The sequence below is a fragment of the Eurytemora carolleeae genome, unplaced genomic scaffold (genome assembly GCF_000591075.1).
Source record: "Eurytemora carolleeae unplaced genomic scaffold, Eaff_2.0 scaffold909, whole genome shotgun sequence".
Taxonomy (NCBI): Eukaryota; Metazoa; Arthropoda; class Copepoda; order Calanoida; family Temoridae; genus Eurytemora; species Eurytemora carolleeae.
The window spans coordinates 26,945-48,395 of NW_019396797.1; the positions used below are offsets into that span (position 1 = coordinate 26,945).

At 32.3% G+C, this 21,451-nt stretch overlaps 1 protein-coding gene across 10 annotated transcripts in view; it reads left to right on the top strand.

Annotated features, from left to right (window-relative positions):
- Window positions 1-21,451, top strand: part of LOC111708785 (protein unc-13 homolog B) — a 107,804-nt gene that overhangs the window by 16,333 nt on the left and 70,020 nt on the right. For 2 of the 10 annotated variants that reach the window (XM_023482268.1, XM_023482273.1), the window contains 5 exons: window positions 1,041-1,076; window positions 2,350-2,476; window positions 8,932-9,036; window positions 18,969-19,057; window positions 20,452-20,514. In XM_023482268.1, coding sequence (XP_023338036.1) covers window positions 1,041-1,076; window positions 2,350-2,476; window positions 8,932-9,036; window positions 18,969-19,057; window positions 20,452-20,514 — 420 coding nt within the window. Of the gene's footprint in view, window positions 1-1,040; window positions 1,077-2,349; window positions 2,477-4,092; window positions 5,340-5,670; window positions 6,768-8,931; window positions 9,037-18,968; window positions 19,058-20,451; window positions 20,515-21,451 lie in introns of those variants that run through there. The other 8 variants (XM_023482264.1, XM_023482266.1, XM_023482265.1 and 5 more) reach the window with 7 other exon arrangements.

Consider the following 21,451-nt stretch of genomic DNA (forward strand, 5'->3'; position numbering starts at 1 on the left):
GGATACGTCAAAACAATTTATAAAATGTCGTCTCTAAATTTTTTTGATAGTTTTTATACGTTTATACCTAAATCTAAAAGAGTAAAAATTAAATAAATTGCCTTGAAATATGGGGGAACAGTTTGAAAGATTTCCATATAATTATTTAATTAAAAAACTAAATATTTGCAGCATTAGTATATAGACAGTAGGTTTAGAAAAAGACATTCTGGATTAGACGGTATAAAAGTTGTGTTTAATCATATTTATAAGAAATAAAGAACAGGTATGAAAATGTTTTTAATATTTTGTGAAATTAGAATTTTAAGAATTAATTTTTAATTTTCTATTCTGGGATTACGAAGGGTTTTATATCTTGTCTAAGTACAGAGTATGAGAAAGAAACAGTTTTTTAATAACTTTAGATTAAATTACGAAATATGAATATGTTTAAAGGGTCTGTACTCTGTTTCACAACAGTACTCTATAAACCTGTGTCTGAAAAAGAATGAATTTGATTTGATTTTTTTTTCTGACTAAAAATGAATTATCTTATTTGTGGTTTTTCATACAAGTGACTTTCGAATTCACGCTAGAAAGACAATGAAAGAAGTTGTCAGAATTTAACTCTTGTCAATAGGTAGAAATTACGATAATATCGTTATTGTTACTCAGATAAAGGCTGAAAGAGTACCGTTATGAATCCTACACACAACTCTTTAAAAGAAGAATGTTTGGTTAACTTTAACCCAACTGAGAAAGGAATTGAGTCCTTGCCACAAACTCAAATTTTGTAATCCTTTCATCTTTACAACCTGATGTGGTAAACCTTTCATATTTCAAGCTTATTTGTTCTAATAGAATTAATTCATAGTTTGAAATAACTAAGGTCTACGCCATATGGTTGCAAAGATATAGGAATTATAAAATCAGAGTTTGTGGCAAAGATTTAATTCCTTTACGAAAAGTTTGCGCTGTTTTTTGTTTGATAGGAAAAATTAGTTTGGTAATATTGAGTAAAATTAGGAGATCATTAAAAAACCAAAATAATAATTTTTTAGAAAAAATCCGACTCTTGTGAGTCCTTGGTTGAACTGGTAAGTCAGGATTCAAATTCTTTCTCTTTTTTCCATTTAAATCCTTTTTTTCTTTTCTAAACCTCAATCTCATTTCAGGACAATGATTAAAAAAGAGGTTTATATTTAGTATTGTTTTGCTATTTTAACTTAGATAATTTAGTTTCTTTAGAAATATGTTCGTTTAGCAGTAAACATGTACCATCATAACATGGTGCCAATACCAATAGATTTTTTATATATCAAAGTTTTTCTGAATACTTATTTCAACGTTTTAAAATATGTCCAAACCAAACCAGCAAAGTAAAAGGAAAAAAGTTCTTAAGAAAACCCCGTTAAAAAGTTCTGTCAGAATGAAAGAGATTAAATGACAAAGTTTTGTCAAAACAAATTTCAAGACCCAAATTCTGTAAAAAAAAACATACATATTTGCATTTACATTTGCATTGTAAATGTGAGGTTTTTAGGCAGTGTACCAACGATTTAAAGTAAATATACATTTATTCTTTCACATACGTTTAATGAAACTGAACAATCGCCACTAATTCGAACCCATAAAGCTTTGTAACCTAATGAAGTAGACCTATGGTATTGTAAACTATGTCCTTTGCTAGATAAATTTTAAAGATTTATATCAGGTTGCAAAGATATAAGGATGAGAAAATTAAAGTGTGTGGCTTTTCAATGAGCTGGTATTTTTTGAAATAATGGATCTAAATAAAATCGGTTAAAATGAGCTATTTATAGAAAATGATAGGTTTCGCTTAACCTATTTGAACCGATTAATGATAGTCAGTCTTATCAAAAGTTCCCAGTTCTGTCGATCAAAAAGTTTCCACCCTCCCTTTCAGAGTTTGAAATCGGTATCCAAGGAATATTTATTAACAATTATAAAACATAATAATGATTTATTGTTTAATTGTTTAGTTTTACTTTGAACCAACTTCATGATTAAACATGATAAAAGTTTGGGAAAACTTTTATGAATTTAATGAATTTTCAAATTCATCCCTATTTTCATTTGTTAAGTTTAATAAGTTATGATTTTGTAATAATTTATGATTATTCAACAAGATATTGAACGATTTGATTATCCTCTCTCACTTATTAAAAGTCAACATTTTTTAAGAGTGTACAATACAATGTACAATGTAATTGTCAGGACAATACATGCACATAGTACTTTTGAAGACATACTCTTTATTAAAGTTATCTACACACAAAATGCATATGTATATGTATAAAATGTACATTAGAATAAAAAGTGTACATGAACATAATCTGGGGTGTACAGGAGGGGGGCCCAGGATCCTGGTGGCCCCTTGATGCTGAAGTGGTTATGGAAGGGGGACGGATTCTGCGAACTAAGAACCCCACAGGACATGCAATCCTTGTGGACTGTAGGTTTGAGATCCCCTGTGGTAAGTTGAGTGTACTGCACCAACGCTCAGTGTACTGCACCAACCAATGTTTACGTGTATAATTAGCTGTTCTATGCGTGAACCCACAAGTATATAAGTCACTTGTTGTGCTGAAAGCTTGAAATGCATACTGCTGTCAATCTTGTTCGCACTTTCACTTTTGTTATTATATTTCAAGCACCCATGTTACTTGTTGCAACCTTTTTCATTCATTTTAGATGTATTTTAACCATAGATAAATTAAAATAACAGATAGAACACTAGATGTCGTCTTTAAAAGATTTATGTGTGTTTCGTTCACAAGAACCCTAAGGTAGAAACCCAAAGGAGTTACACGTAATCGGCGCAAAACAGGCTCTCTCTTTGTAGAACAGACGACATCTAGTTTCCTATCTGTTATTTTGATTAATCTATGAACAAATTTTAAAAAATGATGCAAAACAACTATGAGTTTCAGATAACAACTTTGTGATGTAACTCATCTGAAACAAGGATTGGAGAAATTAAACGAAAAATATAATTATATAAATTTCCTTGTCAAACTAAGTGTTTTAATGGAATTTGGAAAATAAACTTGCTTTCTGAATGTTGTACAGAACAGTACAAAGTACAGTGTACCCTGTACAGTGTACGTTCTCTCTGTGTAAAGATATCGAAAATTGCCTCTGAATTAGATTCTTATTATTTTCCTGTACTCTTTTAAAAAGGCACAAAGATTGTGATTAAAGCTCAGTATTCTTGATTTTTTTAATGGAAGGCCCATTCCTAAGCTATCATTGTTTACAATTTGTTGTTTGTTTACAATAACACTATTTCTATAGCTGTCGTAATATGTCACATTTGAGTTTTAAGAAACCATATACTCCCCATCCTAGATCTGAATCTTTTTTTCTGAAATGAGTATTTTGAATAAAGGAATTGAGTCTTTGCCACAAACTCAAATTTTCTAATATCAATTTCTCTCCACCCCGACCGTGTAAACCTTTGATTTTTAAACTTATATTATTCAGAATTCATAGTTTGAAATATCTAAGGTCTAGAACATCTGGGTTGCAATGATATAGTGATTAGAAAATCAGAGTTTGCGGCAAAGGTTCAATTCCTTTAGATATATTTTTGAAAATGACTTTTTTTGGACCTTTTTACTAAACTTATTGAGATTTTTTATTACCTAAACAATGTAATTCACAAAACTGTATTAAAAATGTAAAAGAAAGAATATTTAAAAATTTTATCAATCTCAAAAATGTATATTGTGAATTGAGTGCTTGGTGCCTGCTCTGTGCTCATGTTGGATGTTGTTGTTCATAATTTGTGATTAGCATTTCAATGTCAAAGTGTGCATCATTCATCATAAAATCAATAAACCTTTCATCCAATCTTACATAATTTTCAAATCACACATTCACTTTCATAAGGAAGATGTTTAATAAATATACTCACTGAAAACAGTAAATATATAAAAAAACCTTGATAAAGAGAATATTTATTTTTCTTTTGTTTCAGTGATTTTTAAATTTTGTATTGTTCTGTATGAAATAGAAAATTATTTAAATATCCTGTTAAAGGAAAGCAGGTTTCAGGTTTCAGAAAACTGATTTCAGTTTTCCAGTTAATGAAAGGTTTACATATATATATATTGACAGAACAAGTGTATATGAAGACAAGTACGTTTAGTTTTGTTCATCAGCTGATTTAAAGCATAATGATAAGGTTGTATACATTACACTCCTACTATCATTAAACCCTGTTACAGTCTTCTTCTAGATACTAGTGAATGTTTAATAAGCTACCTCCTGTCAGTCGGACTTAAATGTCAAGTGTATTCTGCCACAACACAGAGTGATGATACAATCTAGTAAGATAACTGAGTGTTTATGATGGAGTTTAAGGGGCATGTCCCCTTAGATTTAGGTTCTCTTCATGAAAAAGGGTGACACGTGATAAAAATGGCACAACGGGTGTTAAACTTTGCTCCTCCAATCACAGAGGCTATCCCGTGGGATGGAATGACATACAGAGAAGTTCTGTTAAAAAGTCCGTCAGCTGATCCAAATGCTGAAAAGAAGGAGGATTGTGAAACAGAAGTAAAACTTGAAAAAAACGCTGAATCTATTCCAGGAGACACTGCATTGAAGAAGGAACTGAATAAAATAGAACCTGCAGACAATTGCAAATCCAAAGACAGTTGTGAAATCATTGGCATTTATAAACTTCAGCACAAAAATGAAGAAATATTGGCTGAGAATAAAGGACTAACATTTGACGAGTTTGTAAAAAAATACAAAGAGTTAGACCCCGGACTAGACGCAAGTATTGATAAAGAGAAAAGAGGTTTAAAAGTAAAATTACATGAACTAGGGGATAGAAAGTGCACTGAGCTTGGAAGACAATTTTCAAGATCACAAAGTTTTAGAGGTGGACGATATACTAGATATCAAAGGCAAAGGTTTAATCACTATGGTAACAGATATCAAGGAAGAGGGCACTACAGGGGAAGAAGACCATACAATAATATATACAGAGTTAACTTCCAAAGAGGATCACAGTTTCGAGGATCAGGTCCAGTCAGACCCTATTTTCAGCATCCAAGATCTACAGGACATAGAGTACATCTTATTAGTGTCAGTAGTCAAACTGACCAAAATGATAATGAAGTTAAAAGTGTTCTTCTAGAAGAAAACACTCCATTCAAACCAATTGAAGTTGAAGGTGGAGAACAAGCAAATGATTGTGAAAGAAGGTCTAGTGATGTCTCAAATATTAGTGAAAAGCTGACATCTGAGAGTTATACTGAAACGAGTGATTTTGAGAGTGATATTGAAATCATTATTGATTCATCTGCATTTAGATACGATCAAAGGAATTTAGCCATTCAGTTACATTTTTATTTCAAAAAGGAAAATTATACTAAACCAATTGTTAATTTGTTGGGCATCCCATAAGATCTGGTATTTCAAAGGTTTGTTTGGCCTTCAGTTTGTACAAATTGAAAAATCAGTCAATATTTTGCAGAGTAAAATTAAATAAATTTTATATTTAACAATGTTTCATACTAAAACGCTGCTCAAATAGGATGCATAATACTTGTTCCCAGTAAAAAATCAATTTGGTTTATTTTACTTCTTATAACCCACAAAATCCTCCTTATTCAAGAGTTAGTGAATATATTTTACAAATGGTTAATTATTCAGCTTGATTGATAGTGTTCGATTAGGAATCCGAGCAGATAGCTTAAAAGCACAATGTGAGAAAGACTATGATCAGTATAATAACAATGATAATTTGTGCAAGAAACCTTTTGACAATCTTTGTAATCTTGGATCTACTGGATTTACTAGTGAGAGTAGTAGTGTTAGTGATGCCTATAGAACTCCTGATCAACTTGAGATCAACAGTTCCACCGGAGAAGGAACAAAGGCTACATTAAATGTATTTGTGCCGGAGTTCAAACCCCTTCAATCACTAAGTGAATCCTTTCAATTGCCAAATAATGCTTTGTTAAAAAGCATTAGAGAGCAGAATGAAGAACATGTTTCAAATTTGCAGAGAAAATTGACGCAAGATTTACCTGAACTTCCTAATTCTTCAAATTATGAAAAAGTGTTTTGTGAAATTCAAACTTCCTGCCACATTTTACAGGAAGAAAGTTCATTGCAACAAATTGATGACCAATCCAATGAGTTAAAACTTCATTTTTATGCAAAAAAGGATTTTAATAATAACATTCAACAAAAGCAGAATTTAGAAGAGAATCTACAACAAGAAGCTATTTCTTGTATCATAAAAAACGAACTACCTGAGATGACTTTCCTGGAACTAAATGTTGATACAAGTCTTGATGTATATGATCCCAGAAATGTTCAACAAAGAGTTTTTACCTCTGGAGATAAATGTTACCAAGAGTTTTATCCTCGAGCCCTGACATCTTATTCACAAGATAATTTCCCTTATGGAGAACCATTACTGAAGGTTTATAACCATGAAGAAGATTATCAGGATTACAGTTTAAATTCAGAGCCTTACATCCAGAGCCTAGACTTTAGTGATAATTCTTTTTTACCTCTGTCAGATCTGCCTATATCTTTTAACGCTCAGTGTTCAGATATTGGATTAGCAGAGGGTCATTTACCAGACCTAAAATATCCTATATGTGAACTAAAAGTCAATCATTCACAGCATGAGGAAAGTACTCCACTTAGTCGATTAAATGACACTGTGCATTTTCAAGAAATAACGCTCGCCAACTATAAATTTGATATGGTATTCTATGGCGAAAATTTCGAGCCAGGTAATTTTGTTAAAAGTAATTGTACTTTTCATTCAAGCCAACCTAATTATTTAATGTTTCTTCATTCTTATTTGTAATTATTGAAAGCGGTTAATTGTCATTTAAAGTTGTTCACTGCTATTGAAATTTGAAACCTCTCTCTCATATTGTATTGTGATATATTCTTACATTTCAAAAATTTTCATACACAAGAGACATTTATGTCATCTTTAGATTTATTTAATACATGAAATTGAAATTTATTTACACAGAATGGAGATAATAAACATAATCGTGCCATTCTTGATTTTCATGTATGAAAATTCAAAGATAGGGCTATTTTTTCGAGATGAATTATTTATAATTCATCATGCAGTAGCAACATATTACAATTTATGTAGAGAGATAACACTAGGTCAAAACAAACTTTAAGTCAATTCACGTATAAATAATGATTTCATTTGGCACAATCCTGCAAAGTTTGGGAGATTACTCTGCAATTACAATTACAATATTTTGAAACAAAAATGTAAAGAAAAATGCCTCTGAGCCTTTCCTCTCTTTTTGTTATTTATTCAGTACTAATGAGATAGGGTGTGAGAACTGTGTATTTTAGGAACACAAATATAGATATATTTGTATACAGAGTTAAGCAAATACCACATAACTAAAGGGACTGTATACAGAGTTAAACAAATACCACATAACTAAAGGGACTGTAACAGAGTTAAACAAATACCACATAACTAAAGGGACTGTACACAGAGTTAAACAAATACCATATAACTAAAGGGACTGTATACTGAGTTAAACAAATACCACATAACTAAAGGGACTGTATACAGAGTTAAGCAAATACCACATAAATAAAGGGACTGTATATAGAGTTAAACAAATACCACATAACTAAAGAGACTGTATACAGATTTAAACAAATACCACATAACTAAAGGGACTGTATACAGAGTTAAGCAAATACTACATAACTAAAGGGACTGTATACAGATTTAAGCAAATACCACATAACTAAAGGGACTGTATACTGAGTTAAACAAATACCACATACTAAAGGGACTGTATACAGAGTTAAGCAAATACCAAATAACTAAAGGGACTGTATACTGAGTTAAACAAATACCACATACTAAAGGGACTGTATACAGAGTTAAGCAAATACCAAATAACTAAAGGGACTGTATACAGAGTTAAACAAATACCACATAACTAAAGGGACTGTATACAGAGTTAAGCAAATACCACATAACTAAAGGGACTGTATGCTGAGTTAAGCAAATACCACATAGCTAAAGGGACTGTTGTTATCATTTCAAGTAAACTCCATTACAAAGCTATTATTGCCGCTGTGAATCTGAAACTCTACAGTTTAGCCCAGAAACATCGAAACAATTTATAAAATGTCGTCTTGACAATTTTTCAATGGGTTTTTCTATTAGACCTAAATCTCAGAATATGTAAAAATAAATCATTATCCATGAAATAAGCAGGAACAGTTTAAAGAGCTTCATATGATTATTCAGTTAAAAACGAAATATCTGCAGCTTTCCACTATCATTAGGTTTAAAAGACGACATTTTTAATCTTAGTTGGATGTCTCCAAAGTTTTGGGTTAAACTGTATAAAATGGAGAGTCATTTGAGAATACATTACAGTAATCATAATTAATCAAGAAACTCAATTAAGATTTGTTTTCTTTGAGACTTCTGAGAGGTTAAAAGGCATTGAATAAAGAAAGAATGAATAAATAAATTATTAAAACAAGTTAACTATAAATACTAGAAAACTCAGTTTTAAAGTAAACTACAGTAAGCTTTTTCAAATTTAATTTCAAGGGTTCTAAATTAATAACTTAATAAAAAAAAGTATTTTGAAGTTAATATCTTTATATGATTTTATAACAATGTATACTATAGGTTGTATTAATCTGCTATGTTTTCTGCATGAATTTAGTTTTGCACGTTTTTAGCATGTTTTTTGTTTGATTGTAGTTTTTTTCAGGTTTGATTTTCTTGCAATCACTTATAATATATTGAAGCAGATAAAAATTTGTAAGATTTTTTTTTTTTTCTACAATTTGGATTACTGGCAACTAAAAGATTTAACTTTTAGCATTCCATTTTTCAGCTTTAGAAAAAATTGGATCGGAAATGATGAATTTTTGTTACAGAGGTTGAATACAACGATCCTAGCGGCCTGCAGGAGAAACTAGAGCGCCTCAACCAGATAATGAGCGGGGAATGGGAACAGCAAAGACGACCTTTCCTAAACCAATGTAAGTTTTGGACTGTATTGGTACAAACTTGAGAATAGAAGGAAGAATATATTAAAGGAACTGCAGACGTGATTTAAAGCAACCCTACATTTATAGACTATACACTATACAGGTCCGATTTACAACGCTAGCTTTGAAATCTGTTTCTGATCATGGAGGGATATGATATTCTTGTTTTACTTGCCGATAATTTTTAATTGAGCTTTTTCTATACAAATGGCCAGCGTATTTATGAAATGAAGACAAAAGAATGTAAATTTTGAAATTTAACTCTTTTCAAGATAGACAAAAAAATGATTTCAAATGAGGAGTACTTGAAAATACGTCTACAGTCTCTTTAAGGGAAAGCTTTTCATAAAATGATTCTTTTTACTTTCCAACATTTCTCATTAAATCCTGAATCCTTTCTCATTCACAAAAGTTTTAAGCATAGAAAGAAAAAGAAGCGTTACAAACTTTACAAATGATAAGATCAAAATTCTTTTATAAAGAGATTAGATATGTTTGCTTTTTATAAGGCAACAGCTAACAACATGTTTGACAATGTATTTCCACATCCCACATCTTCGCTACACTTAATACTTGTAAACTTTGTCTGATGGGGAAAAGTTCAAGTTTCTTTGTATACATGTATCGCAAGGTGATAGAGCCTTTTTCATGGGTAGTGGTGGGAAGGGGGTAGGTTTACTCTATGGGGATTGGGAATTCTCTGTATAGCCAAAGAATAAAATAAATAAAGACAACAAAGATGCTTTAGAGAGAAAGAACAAGTCCTAGGAAGTCCATACTTCATATGTATATTGCACCATCCAGCCATTGCAGAAGTATCCTGACTCTTTTGATTCTTCTGGCGAGAATTGTGGATTTTACTGCAAAAGTTTTCCTCTGCTATGTTATCCTTGGAACCTTGTTGAATAAGCTGTGAGGATTGGGAGGACCAAACAAGGTCGGCTTGTTGAGCAAGAGAACGGGCTTCCTCATATCCAAAGGTATGAAGATGTCCACAAATATCTCCTGGTATCCTGAAAAGAAATTCATTCAAAAAGAACGGGTACATGCTTTGACCAGTAGGACAGACTGTATAGCATTGAATCCATTAGGTCTGATGTTTTCCCATCACCTATTCCTGGCATAGATTGAATAAGCTAAGCTTTCTCCAGATCTGTATATGTGAATTTCTTCAAGAGTCTCATCTTTATAGAGGTATACTGTTCCTTTCCTGATACATTTTCAAAAAAATCTATCAGTTTAATTGCGTTTCATTAGGCAAGGCTGCAACCACATGATGATATTTGGTTAGTTCACCGGTAATATTCTTTATTGCAAAACTGGGATTCGGCTTGTGTGAACCAGATTTTAGCTCCATCAGCCCAGAACTGTGGTAGTTTAAGAGCTACTGATTAAATATTCTCCAAGGGAACCTCAGCCTTTGTTCTTCTTCGGGGTCACCACTTTGAGAGTAAGAACAAGTCTATGATATAGTTTCTTTAATACTTATTTAATCAACAGATATTTGTATTCAGGATAGATCTGCATGAGTTGAAGGATGGAGACTGAATCATTCCTAGATTACAGTTTTCTTGTTCGGAGATTTTGTTCTTTATCTTCGAGCATTTCTTGGATTTATCCTCTCAGATTCCTGCTTCAACAATGCTATTGATATTTTATTGATTAAAATTATAAAAACTAAACATGGCCTAATTCTACTGTATATTCTGCAACAACTTGAATACTGATACAGAGAGGGGGGGGGGGGTGCTCTGTAAAAATAGATATTTTCCTACCACAGTAATTCTTTATATCAATACATCTGTTTGAATTTTCTGAAGTTTACATATCATTAACTGCTGTAAGATATATCATTTTATTTGAAACTCAGCGCAGCTCTGTTAAACTTAGTACTTTTTTGTAAACAAAGGTTTTGGATTTTCTTGTATCCCCTTGGTCCAATTGATTGGTACAGGGATTTACCAGTGGAAAGTGATTGTATTGTAGTGGCAGGTCCACGCTACCCAGCTATTGTTTATTTGGTCCATCACGGTTTCTACACAACATGTTGGCTGGCTGGATCAATGTGTTTATTTCTTGACGGCCAAAACTAAATTTTGCACGCCAAACTAGCTTTAAGAGAGACTGACTATAAAGTTTTTTCTCTACAATTCTGCACTTTCAGATCAAATACCATGTCTAGCCGTCTTCTCCCTTTAAAGTCAACTCGAGTTGGTTTTTCATCATGTTTTACAATTATAATTTTAATTTCAATCAAACTTGTGCATTAATGCTTTAAATATATTCATAATTTAGATACATGAATATAAATTTATCTAGAATCTAGATACATGAACATGAATATGTCTAGAGTATGGATACATGAGCATGAATATATCTAGAGTCTAGATACATGAACTTGAGTATATCTAGAGTCTGGATACATGAACAATGAACATGAATAAATGATAAGGAGAACATTGAAACATTGAAATACTATTTGTGATAACACACGGGCATGATCTCATCAGCTATCAATGTCCACACGAACACAAGCTTGTAAGCTATCAATGCCAAACACAGGCATGATCTCATTAGCTATCAATGTCCACATGGACACAAGCTTGTAAGCTATCAATGCCAAACATGGGTCATGATCTCATTAGCTATCTATGTCAACACAGACACAAGCTTGTAAGCTGTCAATGCCAAACACAGGCATGATCACATCAGCTATTAATTGTTCCACATCGACACAACCTTGTGAGCTATCAATGTCAAACACGGGTCATGATCTCATGAGCTATCTATGTCAACACAGACACAGCTTGTGAACTATCAATGCCAAACATGGGCACAATCTTATCAGCTATCTATGTCAACATGGACACAAGCTCGTAACCTATCAAAGCTAAACACAAACACAATTTCCTCAGCTTTCAATGTCAATATGGACACAAGCTTGTTTTATCTTTAATAATTTATTTTTAATTAAATTTTACAATATTTTTAAATATTTATATGATATCAGAGGAAAATTTTTTAATATTTCTTTATTTCTTCTTCTCTTTCTTCTTTTTCATCTTTCATACATCTTTCAATCATATAGCGGCTAATTTCGAAAAAAGGATGTTCTTGTAAATTAGCGATTTTTACAAAGAGGACTAATTTTTAAAAGATCTTGTTTTTTGAGCCCTGTATTCATTTTGAGAATATTGTCTGTTTTTCTTTTCTTGAAAAGATGACCAAGCAATTTGTAGTATTTCAGCTCAGCTCAGCTCAGCTCTGTATATATTGCTTACACATGTTTGCTAGGGTTGGATTTACACATTTCCTAGATCATTTAACTTCGGGAAGATTTTTGAAGGGAGGGCGGTGGAATGTCTCCCATCCTGTTTTTGTCTTAATTCGCTCTCGATAACAAAAAAATGATAGTGTAAAGCTTAAAACATCCCTTCTAATTATCCTGTTCTTTATTTTCTTCTTTTTTCTTGTCTATCTCGTTTTTGAACTTTAAGACCTTTCCAAATAGTCCTTTTAACATCCGAGTTGTGGAAAAGGTAGAGGAGAGAGATTAGGAGATTTGTATGAAGAAGGGTATAGGGAATTGCTTCCTGTGGTCCTTCATTTTATACTGTTTCCCAGTTAGGGGAATTATAAGGAAACTCATAACTGCACCCCTTATGCAAAATGAGGAGTTGTAAGCCCTGTAAAGCCCTCTTGAGGGGAATCTTCTTTAGCAGTCCAGTCCTCACAGCCGGATGAGTAATAAACCAGAACCCAGATAATACAAAACAAGAAAGGAAAGTTTTAATCTATGTGTATTTCTTGGTTCCCCTACATTATACTAGATGCGTAACTAAACACAGCGCTCCCCCGGTTGTAAGGCTGGGACAAGGCTGGGACCCACATATGATTGGTCTTTTCTCTCTGAAGTCAATAAGAGAACTGGACACAAGCATGTAAGCTATCAATGCCAAACACGGGCACGAACTAATTAGCTATCAATGTCAACAGGGACATAAGCTTGTAAACTATCAATGTTAATTAAGGATACAATATCATCAACTCATCCACTAAACAAGGAACAATTACTTCTCTCCCTGTAATCTTAGCAGAGTCTATTCCAACTGACATGTATTTAGATATCTTAGTTACTGGTTAAGTTTAATGTACGTATTTACAAGATTTGCGCAGGTTTGGCGTAATTGCATTACAAGTTTTGTATAGTTAATTATTAGCGCATTTATATTTACAGACAATGTACAACGTAATTTATCTAGGTATGTTCAAATGTATAACTTTGGGATTTGGTACAATATTTATTCCATAGAAAGATTGGATGGATGAGTATTGGATCTTATAACTAGATAGATAGACTGGATGGTATAGATTGATAGATAGAAAGATAGACCGGATGAGCACCGGATGGTATGGTATAGATAGATAGATATAATGGATGAGTACTGGATGGTTTAGATAGATAGGTGGATGAGTATTGGATGGCATAGATAGATAGATAGATAGATGGGATGAGTAATGGAGAGGATGGATGGATAGGTGGGTTGAGCACTGGAGGGTAAGGATGAGTACTTGATAGTAAAGATGGATAGGCGGGATGAGTACTGAGAGTAAAGATGGATTAGTGGGATGAGTACTGGAGGGGGAGGGATGGGCAGAGAAAGTAGGGGGCAATGGAGTGTTGGTGGAGGAGGGAGGGGGGGAGGTTTGAGGACTGGGTCGGCCCGAAATCATGGCTTTGGTTGCTTGGATGGGTAGAATATAGAGGCCAGGCAGTTCTCTACTCTTTACACTCAGGACAACATATCAGGATCTACCATAGTATACTTTGTACATATATATATATATATATAGTGTACACAGTACACGGTTTACATGCATAGATTCGTGTACCGTAGTGAACCCTAGTGAGTAAAACGTGATTAAAAAATCTAAATAATTTGTGTTGTTGAGTTCACAGATATATATGGAAAAACTCTCACATGACCACCTCTCCTCTTATATACATGTAAGTGTACACTGTATACTGTACACTGTACACTCTATACCCATTATGTACTTTCTTGATTAAATCCTTTAAACCTTTTTTATAGTATTGCTAGGACAATGTATGCTCTAGAAATTGGTTCCATTCTTTTATTCATTATATTCTTTAATCGGATTTCTTTCCTATTCTACATTATTCTTTTATATATTTTCCATTTTTATTACATATTTACTCATTTTGTATTTTTCACAGCACGTTGTGACATACATATCATTATTTTTTGTCCTCTGAAAACATTTCTTTTTATCTTTTCCACGTTTCCTTTTTTTATTTTTCACACGTACAAATTTAAATACTTTTAAATTTTTGCAACAACATTTTTTTTCTTATGATTTTTAACGAAATTAGGACTTGAAACATAAAAATACAATTGGCTATAATTATGCGGTTAGAAAATCTAAATTAACAAAAATTTTGTTCCGAAAACTTTGTCTTAAAGCGTACTCAAAGCTGGAGAAAGCTAAACAATAGTTGCAAAATTGTGTGTGGCGATGCATGAACCATACATTGTGCTTTAGAATTTTATAAATGTCTCTTAAAAGTAATAGTACTTCTAATTCCTATGAGGGCAATTCATTTCGGTATAACTCCGAACTGTTCATTTTCCAAAAGTGCATTTAATTTAAAAATATCTTTCGTTCTTGTTTTTTAATTTTGTAGCTAACTTGTCTATTCTTACAAACACAAAATTCCGTCACTAAATGAATGAGTAAACAGAAAAATGGGTACAAAAATATATATGAAAATAGATATGAAAATACATATGAAAATATAAATGAAATGGATGCAAAAATATATATGAAATTACATATGAAAATATATTTGAGAATATATATGTAAATAGATATGAAAATATATATGAAAATAGATATGAAAATTAACAAAATTAAACCAAGATATTAAGAAAAATATCTATTCTTTTGGAACTTTTTTTTTGCATTCTTCTGTATTCATTTTTTAAGAAACACCTCTTTTTTTTCTTCCTTCAACTCTTTCATTTTTCACCCAACAAAGAAACTGAGTTTTTTCTAATCCATATCTCTGTGCAGCCTGATGGTGTAAAGCTTTGATGTTTCAAACTTGAACTTTTTGATTTAACAGAGTTCATCTATCAATATACTTTGTTTGTCTGTCTGTCTGCTTATCCGTTTGTATCCAATGAACATCAAAACGGTTGAACCGATCCAGCCCAAATTTTGTGCGGGACCTTACATGACCCCAGGGAAAGTTTATGAATGCTCAAAATCACAAAAATTTGTGCCCAAAAGTTTTTGATTTTTTAAAATTTGAAAATGCTCGCAAACATATTATACAATCCAAAATTTTTTTCTTGGTGTTTTACCTTGAACAAAGAGAACATGCACACAGATGGAGACACAATTAAAATAGAAGATGGGTGCGAAGCGCTCTAACAGTCTGGTAGTTTAAAATATCAAAGGTCTATAACTTTGGGTTGCAAAGATAATGGGATTAGAAAATCAGAGTTTTGGGCAAAACTCATTAATTTTTTCTGTTACAAGAACTTTGTGTCTATAAATATGCAATACATTGTGTATAAAAGACAAGCTCTAGATTTGTTGCTTACTTTCCAAAAATATACACATCAACATTACAACAATATGCAATATCTACATATACAAAGCAGTAGTCTCTACCCACCTTACGTCTATTACACCTGGTAAAAACTCTATCCCAACCCACCTTACATCTATTAAACATTGGAACATCTTTATCCCAATACACCCTGTCCTCCAGTTAGTACCCTGACCTTTGAAACTAGGGTCGGGGTCAAGTTCAGCTCCACTAAGTCTGTACACAGAACAGCAGTGTCTGTTTGAATTTCCGATCGTAACTCATAAACTCTTGGACCAATTTGCCACAAATTTTAATTGTGGAACTTGGTAGAACCATGGAATTTTTTTTTATCCTGGTTAAAGAATTCTAAATTGAATGCCTTGACCTTTATAGGGAAAACTCCAGGCAAAACTGGGTTCCCAACCTAGTATACTTTTTCTTTTTAAATAAAAACCCTGTCCTGCTATTAATCAGAAACTATCGATAGATATTTTAATAAAACTCTGCTCTCCACTTTTCTTACGTCTTTCTTCATTCATCATTTTCATTTAGTTCGGTCAGACAACCTTAATCAGACTTTATAGGATTTATTATACAGATTGTGCAATGGAGGTAGTCTTTGCTTATTTATGTTTCTTAGATACAGCTTGACACAAAATTTTTGAATATTAATTTATACATCTGATATTAGTCCACTCATTTAAATATTAAATACTAGGCAGTTGAAATGTAAGAAAATCACTCTTTTTCTTTAGCTTGTTAAAGTATGCCTTTCAAGCTACTCTTTTTTCGTAATTCGTTAAACTAAATATTTCCCGGATTTTCTGTTTCCAATTATTTCTATATAAACCTTTCCTTGGTTGATGACACTATTCTTTAAAAATTGGACCCGATTGGTTCTGAAATTTTTTTTCTTCATACATTCAGACAGATAGACAAACCAACAGACACGAAAGACAGATAGACAAACCAACAGACACGCAAGACAATATGTAGACTGATCTGTACATTTACGTATCGATGAAGATGGAGAGCAGCTAATTAGATCTCACGGTATAAAATGGCAGAGATAGAGTAGAGAAAAGAAAACCATACATTACACAGATAAGATAAGAGAGGAAATCATTTTCTGAGTTCTGCAAATGCTTAGTATTATTACCTTTTCACGCATACATATAACAGCTGTTGTTGTGGTTAAAGGCAGGATTTGGCACAATCTCTCTTTACCAGGAGTTTATTGAATAAAGGAATAGAGTTTTTGCCACAAACTCGAGTTTTCTAATTTTATATTTTAGCAAACTGACCATTTTAGATTTCAAGCTTAGCTAATTTAATTAAACATGATTTATAGTTTGAAATATCAAAGGTCTACAACATCAAGTTACAAAGATATAGGGATTAGAAAATTAGAGTTTGTGGGAAAACCTGAATTCCTTCATTTAGTCAATATATTCATGATGTAATATTTATTCAGTAAATTGGACAGATTCGCCTAAATTTTTCAACCCTGAATGTTTGATATCAATATCCAATGTTGGCACTTTACGTTTGAGGACAAGGCAGTAGTTGATTGACTGTAATGATTTAATATTTCCTGACTTTGAAGTTTTCCTCGGGAATATTTCTTAAATGTATATTTCACCTAACAGAAGAAAGATGTGAATTATTATAATTGGTTCGATGCTCTGAGCTATGCGCTGCGGCTAGAAAATGGAACATGTGAAGGACTGACATTCTTTAATGTAAAAAAATGATAAGTAGAGAGAGAGTAAGCGATATGAGAATGTTAGGATTTTTTCACCTCACGCTCTATCTAGTGTTCAATATAATATGAGAATTCTTCTTGGTATCTGAAGAGAATGAAAAAAGTAATCAAGTAGATATTGGATACAGTTTTCCTTACTACTTTGCTTTATAGAAAATCTGTCCAAACCTGGGGGGAGGGTGGGGGGGGGGTATTAAGTTTATTAGTGTTTAATACTTGCTAAAATGTTGCCAAAATTAAATTTTTTATCCTGGTGTGTATAAAAAAAATGTTTGTACTGCTCATCCCTTCAAAAGGGCTAAACCCGTATCGTTTGTAATTGGACGGATTAAGAATATGGTTATTTTTGGATGGTCCGTGGATTCAACCAATAATAAATTTGTCTGCTGCAGTAAAAATTAACTAACCAGAAGGAACAAAAAAAGAATCGATTTTGGTCCATAGGAGATCGAGGAAATACGAGTCAGCTGTTGTTCATATATTAATCACTCAATCGCTCTTTCCAAGTCAAATGTTTTTGTCGTGGAAGCCAAATTAATTCAAAAGTTCCGAACCTTGTTCTTAAAAGTCCCTAACTTTCCACCAATTTAAGTTTTATTATTAAATTTTACATTAAACATGATGAAGTGTGATGAAAAAGATCTCAAAGAAGATTTTTAACCTAAAATATACGTCTAACATGTATTATTAATTGAGAAGGGGGTGGGTTATTTTGGCGGTCTAAAGTTTTAAAGAATACGTTTTAATTTAGAAAGACCCTGTCCGGTATATCGAGTAAAGATAATTAATCTGAAATCCCTATCTACTATTGAGTAAAGAGGGTTAATCTGGAACACCCTGTCCACTGTCCAGTATTTTGAGTAAAGATAGTTAATCTGAAATCCCTATCCACTATTGAGTGAAGATGGTTAATCTGGAACACCCTGTCCACTGCCCAGTATATTGAGTAAAGATGGTTAATCTGGAACACTCTGTCCAATTTACATATTAAGAAAAGGTGGTTCTCAGCATGATACATCATTGTACCCTTGAGAAGGAAAGGAATAGAAATATAGAATATATTCCTAGTAAAATAGGAATATAGAATATATCCTGGTATAATAGGAAACCATAGAGCTAGGATAAAACCAGAGACACTATGGAATATATCCTTGGAAAAAAGCCTTTTTAACTAGAGAAGGATTGAATATATCAAACTATCTATACTTCTAAATTTGTAAATATGAATGAAAAGAAAAGAAAATATTGATATTAACTAATAAAATTCTAAGAATCAATATGATTAAATTTCGCTTAGTTCTATAAAAAATGTCTTCTATTACAATATATCCCTGTGATTGCTATGTTCTTGTCTCATGAATATAGCTAGAATTCCTACATTTCTAGGATTTATCCCTAGAGAAAATGGATAAAGAGTTAAGAAGATAAAAGAGAGAATGATTTTAAAACGGAAATGACTTGTAATCGTTTTGTTACGATGACTAGGATTAAAGAAAAAGTTTGTCTAGAAAGATAAAAATGATTTTATTTTTTCAGCTGGATATTCTGAGGATAGTGATTACACCTCCGATATTAACTTTCCTATTCATCTTCCACCAAACCAGGCTCAGGCTCAATACCTACAGGTAGTAATTAGATACATCCTGTTCTATTCTGCTCTTTCCTGTTCTATCTTGTTCTATTCTGTTCTATCCTGTTCTAACCTGTTCTATCCTGTTCTATCCTGTTCTATCCTGTTCTATCCTGTTCTATCCTGTTCTATCCTGTTCTATCCTGTTCTATTCTGTTCTATCCTGTTCTATCCTGTTCTATCCTGTTCTATCCTGTTCTATCCTGTTCTATACTGTTCTATTCTGTTCTATCCTGTTCTATCCTGTTCCATTCTGTTCTATCCTGTTCTATCCTGTTCTTTCCTGTTCTATCCTATTCAATCCTGTTGTTCTATCCTGTTCTATCCTGTTCTATCCTTTTTATTATGAAAGCTTGTCATATGTTTCTTTCTTTCAATAGGTTCTTCAGTCTACAGTGGTATTCTAGTCTATAGTGGTATTCTAGTCTTATTTTTATATAATAAGTTAACGTTTTTCTCATAACACTTTCGGAGTTATGAAGCACATCTTTAGTCATATTTGCAGACATGTTTTAATAATGATAATATTTTTTATCTAGTTTGTAAATCTTGACAAAATCCTCTGATATCGGAGTCATATTAGTCTTAATGATTAATATAAGCGTTTATGGAGTGTTTTTTTCAAACTGCTGATGTGTAGGGGGGCCGCGGGGGGATAGGCTCAAACAGGCTCTTTTTGCATTTAAAAAAAAGTTTAAAAATATTTCTGTATTTGTATAATGATTTATTTTCCTAAGTAGGATGAAAAAGTCTTGATTTAAAAGAAAAATTTCTAGTTTTCCAAATTTATACTTGATAAGGTTGGGACTTTTAGGTCGAGTTTCACTAATGCTTGATCTTAATATCCAATGTGGGCACTATTAAATTTGAGGATAAATGTTTAATTAAAGTTATTTATGCAGGGTGTGACCACTCCGGGATATCAAAGAGAAATTAATAAGTCCGTAGGACTGCATAAGATGAATATCAATGCTTGATCCCGTGATTCACAAAACAAAAGAATTTGTCCAAGATTAAAAAAGAAAGCAAATGTAGGAAGGAAGGAATTGCAACTAATCAGAAAATTATCTTCTTAGATGAAAAATTGAAAATTGTAAAAAGAATGAAATAAATAATTAAGAATATGGAAAAATAGAATAAAAGTTGAAAAAGAAGATTTTTAAAGCAAGATCTCTTGACACGGAGAGTTTTAGTGTTAATGTATATGAGTAGAAATAGTAAAAACGTATGCAAGAAGTTTTTCCATCTTTTTATCCCTGAGTGCTTATACAATACATGGGAATACAGTAGTTTTTTTTGCTCAGTCTGAGCCAAGTCTAGATATACATTATACATTATTTAATACTCTTCGGCGTATATTAATAATTGATAACAAATCTTTTCTACCAGGTTGCAGACACCTTGCCAAATTCACATTCCATTGAAAGCTATTGCTCCGACGATCCTTTCAAGGTAAACGGTATTTTCAACCATTTTAACAAAAATTTTCAGAAATCTGTTTTCTTGTTTTTTGAAAAAAATGCTTTCTGTTTGGATTTTGAGCCCGTGGCAAGTGAGAAATTATAAGTGCAGAGAAGTAAAAACAATGATTTTGGCTACAAATTGCCAATGGGAAAAAATCGCGTGGTTCGTCTTTTTATACAGTGGAACCCATACAACTGTCGAATTAAAAGACGACTTAAGCTATGACTTTGAATAGTCCAATCACACTTTTGTAGTTTACATAGACTAATTTTACTGAAGAATTAATTTTCAGGCTGCTAATAGCTAAATATCAACGTCAAATACACAAAAGATTGATAAAAGGCCGTTTACCTATTCTAATGTATTATGGGTCTCACCGTTAATTAAGATTGTTTTTGATCGTTAAAATAATTTGCGGAATTCATTCGTTATCCAAATTCTGTATGTAAAATTCTATTTTATCTAAAAGGAATTGAGTCTTTGCAACAAACTCTGATTTTATAATCCTTATATCTCTGCAACCCAATGTCGGAGACCTTAGATATTTCAAACTACACATTCTGTCAGATCAAATAATCTAAGTTTGAAATATCAAAGGTTTACAACATCAGGTTGCTTAGATAAAGGGATTGGAACATCGGAGTTTGTTGAAAAGACTCAATTCCTTTACTGGGGATTGACGAATAAGTGTTGCAAACAATTTCAAAGATTAAAAAGTGTCTTAAAACCGTATTTTATGTTTTTGTTAAACCCCGTATTAACTTTTGTCTGTCAACACTGGTATTAGTGGAAAACCTCGATTCTCTTTATCTGGTCTCGCCGCATTCACTGCAGAAAATAGAGTACATTAATCTACATATATTTATATAATGCGGAATACTTAATTATATAAAGCCACAAACCCACATTATATTAGATCACAAGG